Source organism: Stegodyphus dumicola, chromosome 2 (genome assembly GCF_044657685.1).
Source record: "Stegodyphus dumicola isolate Sdum_Otavi_A_Nest chromosome 2, ASM4465768v1".
Classification (NCBI taxonomy): domain Eukaryota; kingdom Metazoa; phylum Arthropoda; class Arachnida; order Araneae; family Eresidae; genus Stegodyphus; species Stegodyphus dumicola.
In genome coordinates, this window is record NC_140769.1 from 89,344,809 (window position 1) to 89,362,204 (window position 17,396).

At 31.6% G+C, this 17,396-nt stretch overlaps 1 protein-coding gene across 2 annotated transcripts in view; it reads right to left on the minus strand.

Annotated features, from left to right (window-relative positions):
- gwl (serine/threonine-protein kinase greatwall) overlaps positions 1-17,396 on the minus strand; it is a 110,503-nt gene that overhangs the window by 63,949 nt on the left and 29,158 nt on the right. For both annotated transcript variants that reach the window (XM_085810866.1, XM_085810865.1), the window contains exons 6-7: positions 16,010-16,098; positions 15,815-15,930 (exon numbers count right to left, since the gene is read on the minus strand). In XM_085810866.1, the coding sequence (XP_085666992.1) occupies positions 15,815-15,930; positions 16,010-16,098 (205 nt within the window). The remainder of the gene's footprint in view (positions 1-15,814; positions 15,931-16,009; positions 16,099-17,396) is intronic.

Genomic DNA, 17,396 nt, shown 5'->3' on the forward strand with positions numbered 1-17,396 from the left:
CACATAATTATTTTGGTGACATACTGGTGAATACTTTTGTGACTTTTTGATGAGGGAATGTGTATAACCAGTAAGTGCCAAATGCTTTTCCAAGAATTAATACATTCTGCTTCCTTGAAAAGGAACTTAGTTGTTGCTTTTTAATTTTAAGTATACAGCATAAATAATAATATTACAGCAGCATTTTAATTTTAATATACACTCATGTCCATAAATTAAGGATAATGCAAAATCAGGCAAAGGAAGAGTTAGAAGCAAAACAAATTTGACTTATTTGTAAAGCTTATTAAACAAAAGATAAAGAGCAAAAAAAGATGCTATATGTTTGATATTATTAAAAAAATTAGCGATTTTTTCTCCCTGGAGCAAATTACAAAAATAACCTATTTACAAAAAACCAATATTACATGGTTGGTATGCTTGGTAATACATTGTATGTCTCCCAGACAATGCAATACAGTCCGTACATGCCTAGGCATGCTGAGTATCAAATTATCGATCTGATCTTGGGGGATATTACACCACTCATAAAGCAATGCTCTCCGAAGTTTTGGTAGACATGTAGGAGGAGGTTGCGGGCTGCAACTCGTCAGCTAAGCATGTTCCACACGTGCTCTACTGGATTCAAGTCCGGTGAGAATGCTAGCCAGTCCATACGGGTGATATCCTCCGATTGAAGGCATTCGCTTACGATGTTTGCACGGTGAGGTCGGACGTTGTCATCCATAAACACAAATTGTGTGCACATGGCACCCCAAAACAAACGTAGATGTTGTTCCAAAATGACGTCCTGATAGATTTGGCTTGTCATGGTTCCAATTTGAACATGCAGGTCAGTTCTGGAACCCAGAATAATTCCACCCCAAAAGAGCACTCCTGCACCACCGTAACAGTGTCGTTCAATGGTGTTTTCTTGGTGGTAACGGGTACCTGGACTCTCCCTATGAAAGTCCGGCGAGAATCAGACTGCAAGCTAAACCTGGACTCGTCGGAAAACATCACACAAGCCCACTGTTGCGGTGTCCACAATGCATGCTCTCTACTCCAGGCTAACCGCAGGCGACAGTGAGTTGCAGTAAATGGAATGCATCTGACAGGTTTACAAGCATATAGACCAATCTGCCCTAAGCGTCTGTACACGGTCTATCTTGAAATTGTCATACCAATGGCTGAAGAGAGCTGACGAGACAGGTCTGAGGCTGTGCTCTGCCTGTTCCTTTTGGCAGTAACTGCCAAATAGCGGTCTTCATTCGGCGTTGTAACTTTGGGGCGACCTGTGCTGTAACGTCTACTCACATTACCATCATCTTGGAATCGTTGCCAAAGCCTGGAGATGACACTCTGGGCAATTCCAAGTTCGTCTGACACTTCCAGTTGGGTACGCCCACATTCCAGATGGCCGATAATTCTACCACTTAAAAAACCATCCAAATGTGTCCTTTGTGTCATAACTATTCGGTTATTGCACTGAAATGTTTATAAAGTGCCTGCGAACAATTTTACTTCTTTGCCTGTATTCCTTATATATCACTCTCTTACACTCTCGTCATTGTGACGTACCATCGGTGTCATCTGGTTACTTCCTGAAATTTGCATATAATTCTTGAAGATGTGTGTAGTGATTTTACAGGTGATATATTTATTTTAGAGTTTGATTTCCGTGTGACTCCAAATTATCCTTAATTTATGGACATGAGTGTATATATATATATATATATATATATATATATATATATATATATATATATATATACATAATATTTTTCTGAGTGTCAGTCTAACTTAAAATGTTACAGCAGTAAAAAACTAATTTCTTTGTTTGCAATGATATTCATATTTATGTGACTACAGCAGAAACTTCAAATCTAGTCATTTTAAATATTAACACTTTTTCAATAAGGTGTTTACATGTTAGCATGAATAAATCAGGTTTAATTTTATACGCAACTTTCTCAGCCATTTACTTTTAGATTTATAAGTAAAACAAATGATTATCAAAAGAAATGAATACATATAAGCCACAAAATGAACGGCAGAAGCAGTGTGTTTTCAAAGAGACTACTTAAATTAACATAAAATAAAATATTATATAGCTTTCTGAAATTATATTTATGTCTATGCAATACAATTATGACTAGTCTCACTCTAAGAAATTTATTCACTCATGGGATAGCCCACCTACAGCCAAGCAGTAAAGCCGCTGAACACTGGTAGTTCAATCTAGGGTTCAAATCCTGTCAAAAATCCTGTTCAAATCCTTCAAATCCTGTGTCATTGCATAGGTGTTTTCATGGATTTCCCCAAGTGTAATATATATACGAGCCAATTTCTCTTAGAAAGTCCTCTACAAAGAGCATCCCTTCTCTTAGGCAAATAGCCCTCGAGTGTTTTGCTATAATCAAATAAGGCAAAAGCTAAAAAACCATCTTTCACAGGACAATAACCAAATTTCTCGCAATACGTACTTTTACCATGGCAAAGATTAAACAGAAAAACATGAAATTATTGTACTGGTTGATTAAATTATCCAGTATTTAATGATAATCAAAGTATGCCTTGTTAATTTCATCAATGTAAGATTATCATTTCTTTCTGGTTCATACTCATTGGTGAAGTAGCAATTTTTCATTTTAATCCTAGTTATCTTTATTTTTTAAAACAAATGTTTTACAAAGCTTTATTCTTTTGAGGTAAATATACATTTTATAATTCCAGCAAGTCGATTTCAGTCTAGCACACACAAAGACAATGGACCGTGAAAATCTCAGCCAAAAAATCATTGATTCTCATTGATGGCTATTCAATTAAAATTATTTAAAATGTACTAAGCATTTTTTTTTTTTTTTTTTTTTTTTTTTTTTTAAGTTAACAATCTTCTAAAAATGAAGACTTGCAGATTTCAACAAATTACACAAAACAATTTTTTTTGGACGCAATGATCATGATGTTGGAATAAATTTCATGCAGTAAGTCTGTTTCGAATGATTAGTTTTCACATTGTTACTTGTAAGAATACTGGATTGCTGTATCGTTTATCAAAATTACTCACTTCATTCCATTCGTAGAATTTCTGTATCCTTCAGAACTGTTTCCGCAAAATCTATTAAACTTTTCCTTCAAATTGTATTTGGAACTGTAGCTGATAGGAAAAAATACATCTAGATTGCATAACATTTCTAGTTTTCATCTGATTTCATTGTAGTTCAAACAAAATAAAAACTACTTCTGACATCATCTGCAAGCAATTTAATTTCTATGTGTAATTTTTTGCATCTTAATTATGAGCCAAATGCTGATAAAAACAGTGATTTAATATTGAAAAAGTCTTCAAACTTGCGGACAATGAGTTATCCAAAAACAGAAGTGTTTATGATTCTGATAATGATGGCAATGTTAATTCTGTTAAGTCAGAATCATCTGTCGTAAATAATCTAGTAGATCAAAATATTATGATGTTTACTAATATTTCACTACATTTTCGTGACATGTTAGAAATTATTTCGGAACTTAATGAACTAATGCATATCCAGTTGAATTACTTATTTGTGATCTAGAAGAATCTTTTAAATTATCTCAGTTATCTGAATAATAATTTTCACTTAAGCAGTTGAATCACTTATTTGTGATCTAGAAGAATCTTTTAAATTATCTCAGTTATCTGAATAACAAAAGATTGTGTTTACTAAAAAATGGCTTACTGATTCTGCTAACATATTTATTCACTGAGAGGTTTTATATCATGGAACAAATTAAAAGAAAATCTTTTATCTGAATTACATTTTAAAATAAATAGTGCATGAACTCATAATTTGTTACAAATACAAAATTTAAAACCAAATAAATCCCTTTGAGTATTTTGCAGTGCGAAAAATAGCCAGTCGTTTTTCTATTGATGATTCATCCATTCTTGATTATGTAATTAATGGGATACCTGATCCAAGTAGCAACAGAATCTATGTCGGTCTTATATTTCTATATCAGTCTTAAAACTATTTCTGAATTTAAAGAGAAATTAAAAATTTATGAGAAAATTCATGCTCCAGATACAAAGCCTAAGGGTTATTCAAGTACCAACACACACAATAAAGCCTGTGTTATACCTAGTAAGGGTACATGATATAATGGTGGATCAAGATGTTATAATTATAAAAGTGTAGATCTTAAATCTAAATCGTGTAAAACAAAAGTAACGGATGTAAGTGCTTTTTTGGACATAAAATCATAACGTGTTCTAAAACACCTCCTAAAAATAGCCAAGATCCCAAAACTGTTACCCCAGTTGCTCAGACTAATAAAAAAAATACACAAAACTGTTAATTCATATAATTTGCAAATTGACACTTTAATAGATACTGGTGGTATAGTAACATTAATTCCAGAAGAAGTACATAAGAAGATAAGTTCCTCTAATAAACTTAACCCAGCAAATGTGCCATTAACAGGACTTGGCAATGGGAAAATTAAACTTGTAGGGAGATTTGAAGGTGAATTCGAAATTGATGGTTCTTCCTATAAATCAAATATTTGTGTTATCACAGAAAATGAATGTTTTTACAAGCTGTCATAGACACAGATATTTATGAGGCAAGGTAGATTAACTGTAAAAGGGAGTCACAATTAAAAAACTGCAGCCAGAAAACTATTTGATGTGCATTCTTGATATTTATAATGACAAGGAAATTGATTTAAGCCACATTAGAAACAGTTTACATCGAGATGAAATACTACAATTAATAACGAGTTCTAAGCCAAAGAAAATGAAAACATGGCTCTGAAGATGAGACTAGCGTTAGCATGGAAACTTTGCCATTAATATACAAATGCTTATTCCAATGTCGTAATGCAACTACATACTTGCCAACCTATGACACTAAAAAATCAGGAGATTTTTTTTTTTAAGAAATCAGGAGACACAATGTGAAATGTTTTCACAATGTTAAAAAGACTTTTTAAATGATAAAAATATAGTTTTTAATAATGAATTAACTTTAAATAGTTACTAATTCTTAAATGCATGCAACACAAAAATACCTTACACATAACAAACATTTTTATTACTTGCATCATTTAAGAAAAGAAAACAAAACAAAACAACAAAAAAAAAAAAAAAACTAATCAGTTTTCGTACAAATGTCAGATTTTGCTTTTGTTAAGAAAGAAACTTTAGAATTTTGTTCATAGCAATTGCCACATAAGCCTGCTTTCACTAATAAAAGTTTTAAAAGTTTTCTAATGTGTCATCACTAATATTAGATCTAAATTTAGTCCTTGTTTTCACAACAACACTGAAAATCCTCTCACACTCTGCATTACTATGGAGAACTGTCAAGATGGCCAATATAATTCTAGACAGTTGACTATATTTTAAAATTCCATCATCACCTTTCAGTTTTCCAATTAAACTCCACTGGGTGCCAATCCTAGCTGATTTTATAACTTCATCCAAGTTTTCTAATGGTAAACTGCAAAATTGTGACTGCAATATATCAGTGGCAACATCAATATCATCATCTTTCATGACTAAATGAAGTAACACAGGAAATCTGTTCAAAAAGTACCTTATATGGAAAATCACTTCATCGTTGGCTGGAAATTTATGTAGTATGTAATCACATACTCGACAGAAGTAATTTCTAACATGAAGATAAAACTTATTTTTGTCTTCTTCTGAAAGTTCTTCCACTACTTTTGTAGTTGCAGCTCTTATTACCAAATCTTCATCTCTCTTCTGATTTTCTATTTCACCATAAATCACATCATATATAGAATTACAAGACAAAACACAGACTGGTTTTACAAACTCTGATAAACTGTATTTAAACAAATCATAAATCATTGATTGCAAAACATGAATTAATGGAATTCTGCTTTGTAGAACTGTGTTAAGAACATAGAATGATGGCAAAATGAATTGTAAAAAAAAGGCAAAAAGCTTTGTTAATGTCCAAAGAAAAAATAATAAATATTCGTTCTTCACAAGACAAACTTCAGGTAATCGGAAAATGTTTCGTGTGTTGAGCAATTTTTTTTTATTTTGAGTGAAATTTGTATCAGATTTACGCTTATATTTTGCAGCATTATTTTGAAAACTGCCAGTTGAATTGCTGAATGGTGCAGAAATTACTTTATTCTTCTCAAACCTATTTTTAACAATGGATGAAGTATCTACATCTCCATTTACTTTAGGTATTTTATAACTTTCAATAGAGCCTTTTATCCTAACTCTTGAAACATTTACTTCTTCTTTAAAAAATGAAAGAAGTGGGTTCCATTATCAAGGATTCTAGATAAGCATTTATTTAAAAACAGCCAGCATGTACACACGTTTTAAAATTTTTCTCATTTCAGTATTATGCAGCTGTTGGAATTGTTTCAATTTTTCTTTCCTTTTAGAACTCCTTTCAAGATAATAATAAATATGAACAATGTGTTCATCCACATTTACTAGTAAAGAAGCTGCCCCTTTTTTCAGCTGCTAAATTTAAGAGGTGACAGGTGCATCTCATAATCTGCAAATGTAAATTTTCCTTTCTTAATATGCCTGCAACACCAGTCTTCAAGCCTACCATTACTGGTACATTATCGGCGCCAAGTGCTAAGCCATTATCCAGAAGGACTGCATTTTCTTTTAATGTTTTAATAATTAGTTGTGCTATATTAAAGCCTGTCGAATGTCCTTCTTAAGTGGGAACAGAAAATAAATTGCACTCAATTTCTGAAGACTCTGGTTTAAAAACAGAACCAACAATCGGATAGGTTTGAATCAATATAGATCCGTAGAGAGGCAGAACGAAGCTGTTTTAATGCAATCAATAACTGAAGATTTACTTTTCAAACCCATTTCCTTAACAATTGCACCCATTTTGGTCCTTGCACTAGAGTATTTCTTAGCGTTTTCACTATCGGGAAACATTTTTCTAAATAAAGCTGCAGCGTGATCCGATGCATTCAGTTGCAAGTTGTGCTCCAGTAAAAAGGCAGAGAATAGACATTCTGCATTAATAACATTTTGGTCCTTTGTTTCCAAAGAAAAATTTAACTTTTTTTTCGAAACAACTCATATTGACCTTGTGTTTTTGTGTACACATGTTTGAAAACACTCGCCTTTCCACCATGCGAAATCGAAAAATCGCAACGACAGATGGTACACATCACAAATTTATTACATTTCCTTGAGGAAATAATGGAAGGAAAGTCAAATGTGTACGATTTTTGAAACGTACGCGAGTATTTCACCTTTCCCGCAAACATAACAAAAGACTTTAATTTCTAAACCTATTTCCCGAAGGCAGTCTACTCACACAATTCAGGACAAGATGAACGAAATAACTAAAGAACATCCAAATAACAGCATTGAGCTTGCTTTGTGCTCATTAGCAGTAGCGTCTCCGTTCTACAGGGTTTGAGAATGCATGCGCAGTGATATGATTCACTAGCATAATAGGCTGGCATCTGTTATACACTATTGGCGATGTATCATAAGATTGGCGATTAATGTTGTTCTGTTAAATATTGTCACAGCTAGAGTTAGCCCTGACTTATCGGCTTACTTGTGTCTTATGTTATGTGATTATTTTTTATAAATTTGAGTCACTAAACTAAAAGATTTTTGTGAATTTGTACATGTAGACTAAAAAGTTCCTCAACATAAACAACACCCATTTTCTTTCGCTACTTCCAACTATTGACAAAATACTTGATATTTTATTCCACAAGAGAATTTTGAAGAGATGATAAAAAATTGTATTGAAATGAAATATTTATGGTTTTGGGAGCAATCAAAAGAATATTGTCAATTATGAGCATCATATATATATATATATATATATATATATATATAATATATATATATATATATATATATATATATATATATATTTTTTTTTTTTTTTTTTTTTTTTTTTTTTTTTAAGAAAGAGGTAAACTGGTTGAATTAACAGTTCACACTAGTGATAATAAACACTAGGCACTAATGGTAAATACTAATGAATAATATATTGAGTTACTAAAAATTTATTTTAACTCATTGTTATTTTTTGTTAAGAACTTTATTTAGGCTTTTCAATCCTTCTTTATTTTCCTTTTTTCTTAGTAGTTGCTTTTTAGGTTTTATTTTCTGTGCGAGTATTTTCTCAAAATTCTTCTGGTTTGAGCAAAAAATATTATGGTAAACCTAGCCATTATGGGATCGATGAAGAATAAAGTGTACGTGTTTTAATCAACAAGAAAATATAGATATATAATATAAAAGAAAATATAGATATAAAGATAGATATAAAAACTGCATTAGAAATAAAATTGAAAATGAGTTCCAATTAAATGATTATGGCAAAGCACTCAGCAATTATTTAGATGAGAGATACCTTTGTGAAAAATATGAATTCAAATAAATTTCAAAAGAAATTTTATAACAAATATAGGATGGAATATCAAACAAAAATAAATTCAGAAATAAATATGAAATAAGGTTAAGTGAAGTGTTACAGAAACCTATAGTATTAATTTAAAGCAATACAAAAAAATCAACACGTCAACAAAGAACAACGTCTATTTTGAAGAAAGAACAACGTAGGCTTCCGCATAAGCTTTTAAGTCCTGAATAAATAAATTCCACATTTCTGGGTTTAGCTGAATATCAAATCAGTAATTCTTAATGCAAACATTACTGAATATTTATCTTTTGGAATATGAATACTTTTAGACATTTATTTTTTGTATATAGATAAAAAACACAGCCAGTGCCAATGATTAAAAATTATGGAGTGCTTATCGTTCAAAACCATGTACCTCCTCATCAGAATTACATAAAAATAAGCAGAAATAGGAAAATTGCATAAGTAGTAAACTTGATGCGCACTAGAGGGAGCCACATGGCTGGAGAAAGATTAGGGATAGCGAGAAATAACTTAGAAAACTTAAGAATACATAATTTTTTTGTAAGTTTTTAGATTTTTAATCTTTTTTTATTATTTTTTTGGTATTTTTTATTTTTTATATACACGATACAACACAAAAGCAAAAAGCAGAGAGGAAAGGTTATATGATTAATAGGCTCATTGGCATGTGGCATAAAATGGGAGTGCAAATAATAAAGTTATCACAATAAACTATTCAAGGTAGAATTAAGTTCTGTGGGAGATGTGATTCTACAGTGAACAGAATGATAACTTTGCATAATAACCACTTCTCACGTTGCAAGAAAGGATGGTAAAGCTTGGAGAAAAAAACACAGCACACACACTTTGCAGCAATTTATAATGTGTACATGAAGTCTACATTCGCCGCCAATTGACGAAGGTTGCCATGCTGAAAAAATGTGTATTGCGCGTGCATGTAGCGTAAGGCCCATAGAACGAAGATGCTACTCTCATAGGCTAATATATGCCAGATGACACGCAGTGGAGCTTGATGCCCATTGGAGAACTGGAGCGATGTTTCTGGATACGTATGCTCTCACTCACAAAGCAGAAATTCTCATCTGATTTGCAAGGTTTTGTTTTGGATATAATCTAGAGAAAATTCAATTGCTTTCAGACGTCCAAAATCCTTTTTTTTTTTTTTTTTTTTTTTTGTTCATATAACGAAGTATTAAGCCAAGTTCCATAAAAATCTTGAGAAATTTAAAGAATAAAAATCGGGAGAAATATATTGTAAATCAGATTGGCAGGAAATCGATTGAAAATAGGGAGTCTCCCGCCTCAATCGGGAGAGTTGGCAACTCTGCAACTAGTAACCAGAAGCTAAATAAAATGAAAACCTGTGCTCTGAAGATAAGACTAGTGTTGGCATACAAACTTCCAGTTAATAGTGGGTTGAGATCCCCACACACACATTTGAGGCATGAAATTGATAAACAGATTTTTAAGGGGGTTGGATAAACAAATCATAAAACCAAGGATTTCTGGTTACTCTAATGCTGTATAAAGCAGAAAGGAAAATGGTTGTATCAGTTTTGTATAGACTACAGATGCCTGAATAAAAAAATCCTTCATGATCACTTTCTGCTGTCACTAACTGATGACATCATTGATAAATCAGAATCAGTGATGATATATACTGTATGAGACTAGAAAGATGGGGTTTTCATATTGAAGTGGATGAGAAGAATAGGAAATATGCATCTTTAGCAACTCAAAATGGACAATTTGAATTTTTAAAATTATCTTTGATGTTGCCCAAGTGTCTTCCAGAGATATATCTACAAATATTTTCATAATCTTTTAAAGGTTAACACTTTAAAGGTCATTACTTCTTCCAAAAATGAAACTCAAGGAATCCAAAAACTGAAATGTATTTCACTGACCACATCAAAATATGGATTAGAACTAAATATTAAGAAGTGTCAATTTTTAAAGAGTGAAATTGAATTTTTAGGTCACAAAATTAAAGATAGGAAATTATATTCTTCTTTTTTCTAAAACCAAAGCAGAAATCAACTTTCCAGAGCCTGATAGTGTAAAATATTATCAGTGTAATTTAGGTTTAATGGGTTATTTCAGAAAATTTATTCCTAATTATCCATTAATTTCAAAACCACTTAATAATTTACTGAAGAAAGAATAAAAATTCAAAGATAAAAAGCATTATGCTTTTAATAAACTGAGACATAGCTTGTCGTCTGAACCTTATAACTGGAAAGCAGAAATGGATATACACACTGATAGTAGTGCTGACGGTTACAGTGTGGTCATGTTACAAAAATTCAGAATTGATAATCAGATGCATCCAGTTTATTACATAAGCAAGAAGACAGTGGATATTGAATGTAAATATTTAAGCCATGAATTAGAAGTTAAAGCAAACATAGAAGCTCTAAAATAATTGTAAATCAGGCGGGCAGGAAAGCGATCGAAATATAGGATAACATTGTAGTATAAAACAATTTGGGTATAAGTAATCAGGCATTCCGTTTAAAATCGTGACAGACTGTAATGCATTCAAAAAAATTACGAGCAAGAAACACAGTTGAATTAAAATACCTAGATGAGCATTAAAAATTAAAAGATTACAATTATACAATTGAGCACAGATCTGGTACCCATATGCAACATGTTGACGCTTTGAGTAGAAACCCTTTATTTATGGAATTGGTGGAACCTTTAAGATTATTCAAGCTCAAGAAACTGAAGAAAATATAAAAGCTATAAAATAAATTAAAGTCGTATGAGGATTATTACTTATGAAATGGCATGCTTTACAAAATGGTAGACGGAATTGAAGTGTTAGTAGTAGAGACTTTGCAAATTGAAGTAATTAAAGACACACATGAACGAGGTCATTTTGCTACTAAACATATCAAAGAACATTTGAAACAACATTTTTATATTCCTAAGTCGAAAGAGAAAATTTTATCAATTTTAAAATTTTCTGTATATTAACTTATTTGTATGAACTGTATATTGGATCATAAAAAATTTGGAAAGAACGAAGGATAATTACACTCTTTACCTAAAGATATTACTCTCAATACATATCATGTGATCAAACTGGACACTTCATCTACAATCTAAGCCAGTGCTCCGCAACCTTTTCTCACCTGCGACGCACAAAAAATCTTTCTGGAATTTCGTGGCACACCAAAGAGTTACGAATTATCAAGGAAGTGACGAAAAAATTCAAATGCTGGCACACTTACAATCACACACACAACCACACAACAGTGAAATATATAAAAACATTTAAAATAGACATTATTAAGGAAAAAAATTGTCATTGTGTATTAAATACATGATAAAAAATTGCAAAATGTCAAATACATGTATTTGATTGCGGCACACCTATATCCTACTCATGGCACACCAGTGTGTCGCGGCACACCGGTTGCGGAGCGCTGATCTAAGCAACTACTGCAAGTAGTAATGCAGCATATTAGTAAATACTGCAATTAGTAACAAGCTCCCAATCAATGATCCCTTGATCATGAGTTCTGATGGCACCCTAAGTGATACTGATTCCACTGCGAATGAAAATGATGCTGTCAATGATGAAGAAACTCAAGAAACCACAACACACTTAGATTTGAAGCTATTAAGGAGAAGGTTCTGAGGAAAAGCACTTTTGCAAGGAAGAGTCAGAAGCTAAAGATAATGAATCAAATGCTAACTCTATTGAAAAAACTTCAGTAACATTCCCTACAACAGATAAACAAAAGAAACCACTGAAAATGTAGAATCTGAAAAAAACCACTGAAGAAAAGGAGAGGGCTGAAAGGCAGAAATCTACTGAAATATTTCATTATAAAGATACTGATGCAGAAAGCAAAGATGGAACAGAAGAAACTAAAGGTGAGAAAAATGAGGCAAAAAAGAAGATTCAGAAGATCCAGGAAGATAATTAAACGATCTTCGATAGTGCGACTCTGATTTTGATGATACCTGATTTAGATTTTTTCCTGACTTGACAAGTTTCTCCTAACCTGACTATTACTTTAAAGACATACATAAACAGGGGTGTTTGTGGGACCCCAAAAAATCCCCTGAAACTTTTACGGACTTACTACCGACGTTTTGGAGTTTCGAGAAGGGGGGGAGAGAAATGAAAAATTACAATTATAAAGTATTGAATGACCTAATTATAACAGTTCAATGAATTACTTTTTTGGCAAAATTAATAACCATAAATTTTCAAACATATAAACTACTACATTTTATGTAAATATTTTAAATTACCTGAATTAATTCTTTAAAAAAAATTATCTAATTTCTGCTGCTTTTTTTTTTATTTTCTGATGTTTGTGGGCTTGTCTTTCTTTTGTGGTGAACTTCATAATTGCAGGAAGGTTGACTTTTATTTTCCTCATTTACAGTTGAAGAAATTTCCTCGAGAACTGCACATGCAGAGGTAGAAGCAGTTTGCTTTTCTGCTAATGTAGAAGGTTTTTCAGAGACTTTTATAGGTGAGTCATCTGAAATACATGTTTTTAAGTCCTCTTGATATGTTTTCCAACTTCTGTTCATATTCAGTAAGAGATCTTTGTGAATTGGATCAGTCATTGGATTTTTTGAGCCATATTTTTCACATGAGGTTTTTTTAGAAGTAATTAAATCATATTTAATAGTCTGCACTGCATCTAGGGAATCAATCTTAAGAGAGGTTCTGTAGTCAGTGACAAGTGTATCCATTAAGTTGAATGCACTTTCCACTAATAGGCCATGGAAGCAGCTAAGGCAGGCTTTGACCAATTTAGCCAATGTAGGATACTTATAATCATTTGTGAAATCATCTTTTAAATTAAAAACTTTAGACCAATATTTATCAATTGTACACTTGACTTGATTTCCACTTTCATCAGATGTGTAGAGCATTTCTTTGGTGATATCAATATCACTCTGGTATAACCTTATTTCAGCTTCTACTTTTGACTTTTCATTATCACTAAAAATATGGGACATAAAAGATGATAATTTTTCAAAAGCTAATATTGTACTGGTTTTACCTCTTAGCTCTGGATCTAATACTGTAAAACTAATTAGATATGAATTTTTAAGGGGTATTAATTTAAAAAACACAATATGCTTGTACAGCAACATTTATTTTCTTGCACCATGCGCCGATGGTATCCCCATTACCATCTCTCCATTCAATCCAATTCCACCTAAATGCATTCCGGACACCTTTTTCTAATTGTATTAATATCACTATTTATATCGAGAAATTTCATAGTGAAATTCTCTTGCGTACATAAATAAAAAAATATTTCAATAAACGAAACGAAAAATTTACACGTGCATCAATAAATGAAACGAAAATTTTACACAGCGGAGAAAAAAAAGTTGAGAAGCGATCAATGACAAATAGCTAATATGGCGAAAAATCCCCCTTCTCTACTTATTGGCGCCACGCCAGGAGAGATAAGACCTTTGAATCCAGAGTCACGTGATCGCACACCTGGTAGAACGAAATCTCTCCCTTTTTTTTCTGCTGCGCCTACTTGCCGAAAAGAATCCAGAAGAGAATGTCCGAGAACCGGGGGAATGAGTCATAACTCACAATAAGGAAAGAACAAAAAAGAAGTTTTTTCCCCCTTTTCATGCATTATCACTGCCTTTGGAGAAAGAAAGGAAAAGTTTTCACCACACACACTGACCTTGCGTTTTCTGCTTTCAAACAAACAAAATTACACAGATCAAAATAAATAATTCATTATTATTCCTACTTCCTTTTGAACAATGATCCCCGGAATTTCCGGGTATCAAAGTTCAAAATCCCCGGAATTCTGGGATTTTCCCGGAGCACAAACACCCCTGCATAAAGACATAAAACTATTTTCAAGAAGAATGAAAATGATGTTTAAGATGCATTTATGAAGACATATCTAAATGGAATTGAAGATGATGTGTTTACAAATACATATGATGAGATAGACTGTTTAAGACAAATGAAATTTAAAAGAGTATTGAAGAAGAAATAAGGCCATTATTTCTGAAGATGATGAGATGACGACTGAAGATGACTGACAGAATCATCACAGAATTTTCTCTTTGCCAAGCTAAAATTGCCTTTTCCTCTCTGTTTTTTAATTTTTCAGATTCCCTGATGATGATCGCCTTTCCAGCAAATGAGGATACATTCTGTCTGAATAAATGAGCATGTGTGAGGCTACATCTTCCACTACCACGAGATGTTGCAGTAGACCATTAGACAGAACCATTTGTGAGACAGAACAGATGATTCTGCCATGACGTAAAGATATGTGTAAGATGAGCTAGTAAAAGTTGTATGATTTTATATTAAACGACAGGACTAGTTTAGAACTTTTCTTTAGTTTAACTAATTTCCATTTTCATATGTATGTAATCCTTTTTGGATAATCGTCATTAAAACTAAGTTAAATAATCATTTGCACAAATGTATATGTGCCCCTAGCAACCTTATTTCTATGAAGTAAGTTCTACAAAGGTTAGAGAGCCATACACACACACACACACACATATATATATATATATATAATTATATATATAATTATATATATATATAATTAAAGACATAAAGTAAAAAATTTAGAACTAATTTTTCACAAAGACCAAAAATTGAAATTAATAATTAATAAATTTCCAATAATCTTATAAATGCAACAAAGAATTTTAAAAAGTTAAAAACCAAAACTATTCAAACAAGCAAAACCACATTTAAAAAAATTAATGAAATTTAAAGAAAAATGAACAAAAACAGAGGAGGAATTCAATCAACTTCCGTGCTACTTTGTCAGGGGAGAGAAACATTGAAATCTCTATATACAAATTCTCATATTTTTAAACCCCAGTGCTATTAACTTTCTTCATATATTTTCCTTTCTCCATCCTTGGAACAATGATTCAATAATTTCAGTGCCATAACTGTACTAAAATCAATCTAATATATTATGAACTTTAAATGGAAATCAAAGTTTACAAAGGAAATTTAATTCGTAGGAAGTTTCATGAAAAATAACATTATTACTATTAAAAATAGTAAGCAGGGGGGGAAGAGCCATTTCTACTATTTTATGAAAAAGCAGCCTGACCATAAGTTACCAAAAAATAAAAATTTACATTTAAAAAAGTATACAGCTAAGTTAATCAAAATGATTCTCTGTCTGTTAGTTTGGATAAAATGGATTCTAACAGATTCAGTCAAAAGTCAACTGAAACTATCAAAAATGCAAGCTCTACACATTACATTCCTTATATCTGACATATTAAAAAAATATACATACTTTCAAAAGAGTAACAAAAGATAATTTTAAAAAATACCATGTAAAGCAAGATCATGCACAGTAACAGTTGAAGAAATAGGTATTGTAAAATGATTTTAAAATTAAAAAAATAACACATACAAAGCCAAGAACGGATGTCAAAGATAATAGTTGCCCAGGTGTACGATTTGGAAACTGATTTTTAGAGTTGCTGCCAAAACAACCAGGTGAACCAAGAAGATCCATGAGTTTAATAGCTGAGGGAAAATGCAAATATACAAATTTAGCTAATGGTTATCAATATCTAACTATATTTTACAACTGAAAGCAAATTACCTTTTTTAACAGTTATTTTTGATAGACCAAAATCCGTTAACTTGAGATGTCCATTTGAGGATATCAGCATATTATCTGGTTTTAAATCTCTAGAATTTAAACAAGAAAAAAATGAAAGCATTTATATACTAAAAATTTTATGAAGATTAAGGTAACCAATTAAGAAAAATTCTGAGTATTATTTCCAAACCAATTTCTTTAAAAAAAAAAAAAAAATCAGTGCTTTCTAATTATCCAAATAATTTAATAACTTAAATGATAATTTCAGAATAGATTAAGCATGATTTAATTCACAATAATAAAAGAAGTTGTTATCTTTGTTGTTGCATAGCTCAGTTTCTCTAGATTGGCAACAAATCTACTATTCTGCCAAGTTTCAAATGTAAACAAATATAGCTGCTACAGGTGACGGAGGATGGGGACACCTGGCGTATAACATAGATAAACAAGCATATGTCCCACATCCTCAACCATCTCGAAGAAACAACTTGCTGGAGTCCTGTGAGGGTGTTACATGGCCATACAGGGGTTAGATGTCAAGTAGATTTTACATAGGATGTTGCTTATAAAACAAAGTAACTTAAAAAGAATATAAAAGATAGCATTAAAACACTAAAACACACATATAAGATGAAACACATAGATATACAAAATTAAATATAAAAGCATAGAAACACACTCATATAAATTTATAACATAAATAATATGGCTGCTACAGTAAACACAAATTAGGCTCAGCTGCATTTAAACAACTTTTAAATTATTGATAATTCTACAATTATTGCATGTATGATAACTAAAGGCATAAAAACTTTAACCGGAAATAAGAACAAACATAATGCAATCATTTTTAAATTAAAAAAATGCTCAATTTACCAACATAATAAGAATAAAAAATGCTGAGCTCACAGAGCCGAGTAACATATATGTATATATATATATATTTATATACTTTTGGTGCGACCAATCGCAACCAAAAAAGGATGTGCACAACTACATGTTATAGCAGTCCTATACACAAAATTTTAACATTCTGAGGATACTCGTTTTTTAGTTATGCAAGATACAAACATACCTATGTACATACAGACACTACGAAAAAATCTCTTCTGAATCCATTTTAAATCAGTTCCATAACTCTTTTAAGGAAAAAGAGTCCTTTATTTTGTCCTTACGTACAGATGTCAAGCAAAAACATCGTTAAATTGCATTCAATAGTGGTCAAAATGGATATTTTCATTAAAATATGGTACCTGAAATTTTTCGTGATTACAATACTTCCTTTACTTAATACAAGCAAGTAAAAAGGAAAATTAGAGGATAAAACCGTAAAATCAATTTTATAGTGAAAACACGCATATTCTGAGAGTTCTGAATATTCTGAGAC